The following is a 2500-nucleotide window of genomic DNA, read 5'->3' on the forward strand; positions in this document are numbered from 1 at the left end:
CCTTCCTTCCTTCCCCCCTTCTCCTCCCTTTCCTTCCTTCCTTCCTCCCTCCCTCCCTCCCCCCCTCCCTCCCTCCCTCCCTCCCTCCCTCCCTCCCTCCCTCCCCCCCTCCCTCCCTCCCTCCCTCCCTCCCTCCCTCCCTCCCTCCCTCCCTCCCTTTCCCCTCCCCTGTCCTTTCCCCCCCTCTCCCCTTCCCCATCCTTCCTTTCCCACTTTCCCTTCCCCTTTCTTTCTTCCCCCCTTCCCCCTTCCCCGCTCTTCCTTCCCCCCTCCACCCCTCTCCCGTCCTTCCTCCCCCACCCCCTCCCCCTCCCCCCACTAACTGTGGACATTGTATGAGGTGATTGCAGTGCTTGTGAATCCCGCACGTGCTTTATGGATCTTGGATGTTGATGAATAAAGTATAGGGGATGGGAAGACGGTTATATTTTACGGTGGATATTTTTTTTCGGAAAGATGTGACAGATGTAAGTGGGTTTCTTGTGTACGTGTGTTGCTGACGTGCGTGCGTGTGCGTGTGTGTGTGTGTGTGTGTGTGTGTGTGTGTGTGTGTGTGTGTGTGTGTGTGTGTGTGTGTGTGTGTGTGTGTGTGTGTGTGTGTGTGTGTGTGTGGTCACCATGATGTTTATACTCGACGTAAATTCTCAACTGTATTGTTTATTCTGCGACGATTGATTCATGAAGAGACATAAGACGTTGCTCCAAATCTCGAAATGTAAGCAAGCAGTGACCGCGGAGATTTCCCCTTTCCGCCTCAACCATTGGCCCTCGCGCTTGTCCCCTCTCTTGGGCATCTGTCCTCCCCTGTCCTCCCCGCTCACTCGCCCCCCTCCCCCTCGCCCCTCGCTGACAGCTCCCTCCGGGTTCCCTCGTCCCTTGCCCTGTCCCCTCGATGCCCCTCCAAGGCGCCCTTGACTCGTCTTCTCCGTCGAGAGATCCCTTCCTGATATACCTTCGGCGCAGACCTCTACTTCGGCTCGGGTTATCGGGTCATAATTCGTGCTGGCAGTTTCCGTCTGTCATTCTCGGTTGCCTTTTACCGTGTTGAATTTATGACGTAATTCTAAATAAATGCATACGATATGTATGCATGTACGAGGGAGAAAACAACATGCATATATGCATGCATACATACATACATACATACATACATACATACATACATACATACATACATACATACATACACACACACACACACACACACACACACACACACACACACACACACGCGCGCGCGCACGCGCGCGCACGCACGCATCCACGAACGCACACGCACCCGCACACACACACACACACACACACACACACACACACACACACACACACACACACACACACACACACACACACACACACAAACACACACATACATACACAGATACATACTTAGACTCAAACAATCAAACAAACAAGCTAATAATCATACATACATAGACACATGCAAACAAACGAACCAACACAATCATACACACATACCCTAATTACCTACACACCCACACACCTAATTAAGTCTCGAAGTATTGAAGCCAGCTTAAGGGTTTCCTGCCATTTCAATTTCGTTTTTGTTTTCCTTCCAGAGTATCGGAGTATCTTATGGGAGACATCGACACCTCGTCCGCTTTCCTCAATTGTTCGACCGCTTCTTCACGCACCAAGGTCAGTGTTCGTGTCTTGTTTCGTTTGTTCGTTTGTGGGAGTGTTTGTTTGATTGTTCGTTTGTTTGTTTGTTTGTTTGTTTGTTTGATTGTTCGTTTGTTTGTGTGTTCGTTTGTTTGTGTGTCTGTTCGTTCGTTTGTTTGTTCGTTTTTGTTTTTTTTTGAGGTATGTCAAGGCGTGGCAGATTGTTTAGCTTTTTTAAAGATCGGATGCGTGTTTTTTTACGATTTTGTTTTGTTTAGGTGCATGTATTGTGTAATTTTAAGTGGTACTTCTTCTTCTCATTATCATTAATATTTTAGATTAAAAAAAAAAAAAAAAATTGGATCACGCAATTACACGACACTCGCCTCTTTATATATGAATTTCCATCCTTCCTGAATTCGAAGAGACGACAACCCTTTTGTCTCGCTTTCACGTCAGAGGCAAAATCTTCGTCTAGGAAACCGATTTAAAAGGGAAAAAAAAAAAAAAAAAAATCAGGAGGAGAGAGCCAATATGAGAGCAGATTTCGGAAGGCAGAGCGGTAAATGTAGCAGGGGTTATACAGCTGTATGAATTTGACTCATACGAGAATTAAAAAGAAATTTAAAAGGAATTAAGAAAGAAAGAAAGAAAGAAAGAAAGAAAGAAAGTAAGTAAGAAAGAAAGAAAGAAAGAAAGAAAGTAAGAAAGAAAGAAAGAAAGAGAGAAAGAAAGAAAGAAAGAAAGAAAGAAAGAAAGATAGAATGAAGGAAAAAAATAGAGAGAGATATAGATAGATAGATAGAAAGATAGATCGATAGATAGATATACAGATAGATCGATAGATAGATATACAGATGAATTGATAGATAGATGG

At 45.2% G+C, this 2500-nt stretch overlaps 1 protein-coding gene across 1 annotated transcript in view; it reads left to right on the forward strand.

Moving 5' to 3' along the window:
• LOC125045413 (rho GTPase-activating protein 29-like) overlaps positions 1-2500 on the forward strand; it is a gene marked incomplete at its 3' end in the record, with an annotated part of 145518 nt that overhangs the window by 100388 nt on the left and 42630 nt on the right. Inside the window, 1 exon segment of the mRNA XM_047642627.1 lies at positions 1581-1659. Coding sequence (XP_047498583.1) covers positions 1581-1659 — 79 coding nt within the window.

This window comes from Penaeus chinensis, chromosome 37, assembly GCF_019202785.1.
Source record: "Penaeus chinensis breed Huanghai No. 1 chromosome 37, ASM1920278v2, whole genome shotgun sequence".
Lineage (NCBI taxonomy): Eukaryota > Metazoa > Arthropoda > Malacostraca > Decapoda > Penaeidae > Penaeus > Penaeus chinensis.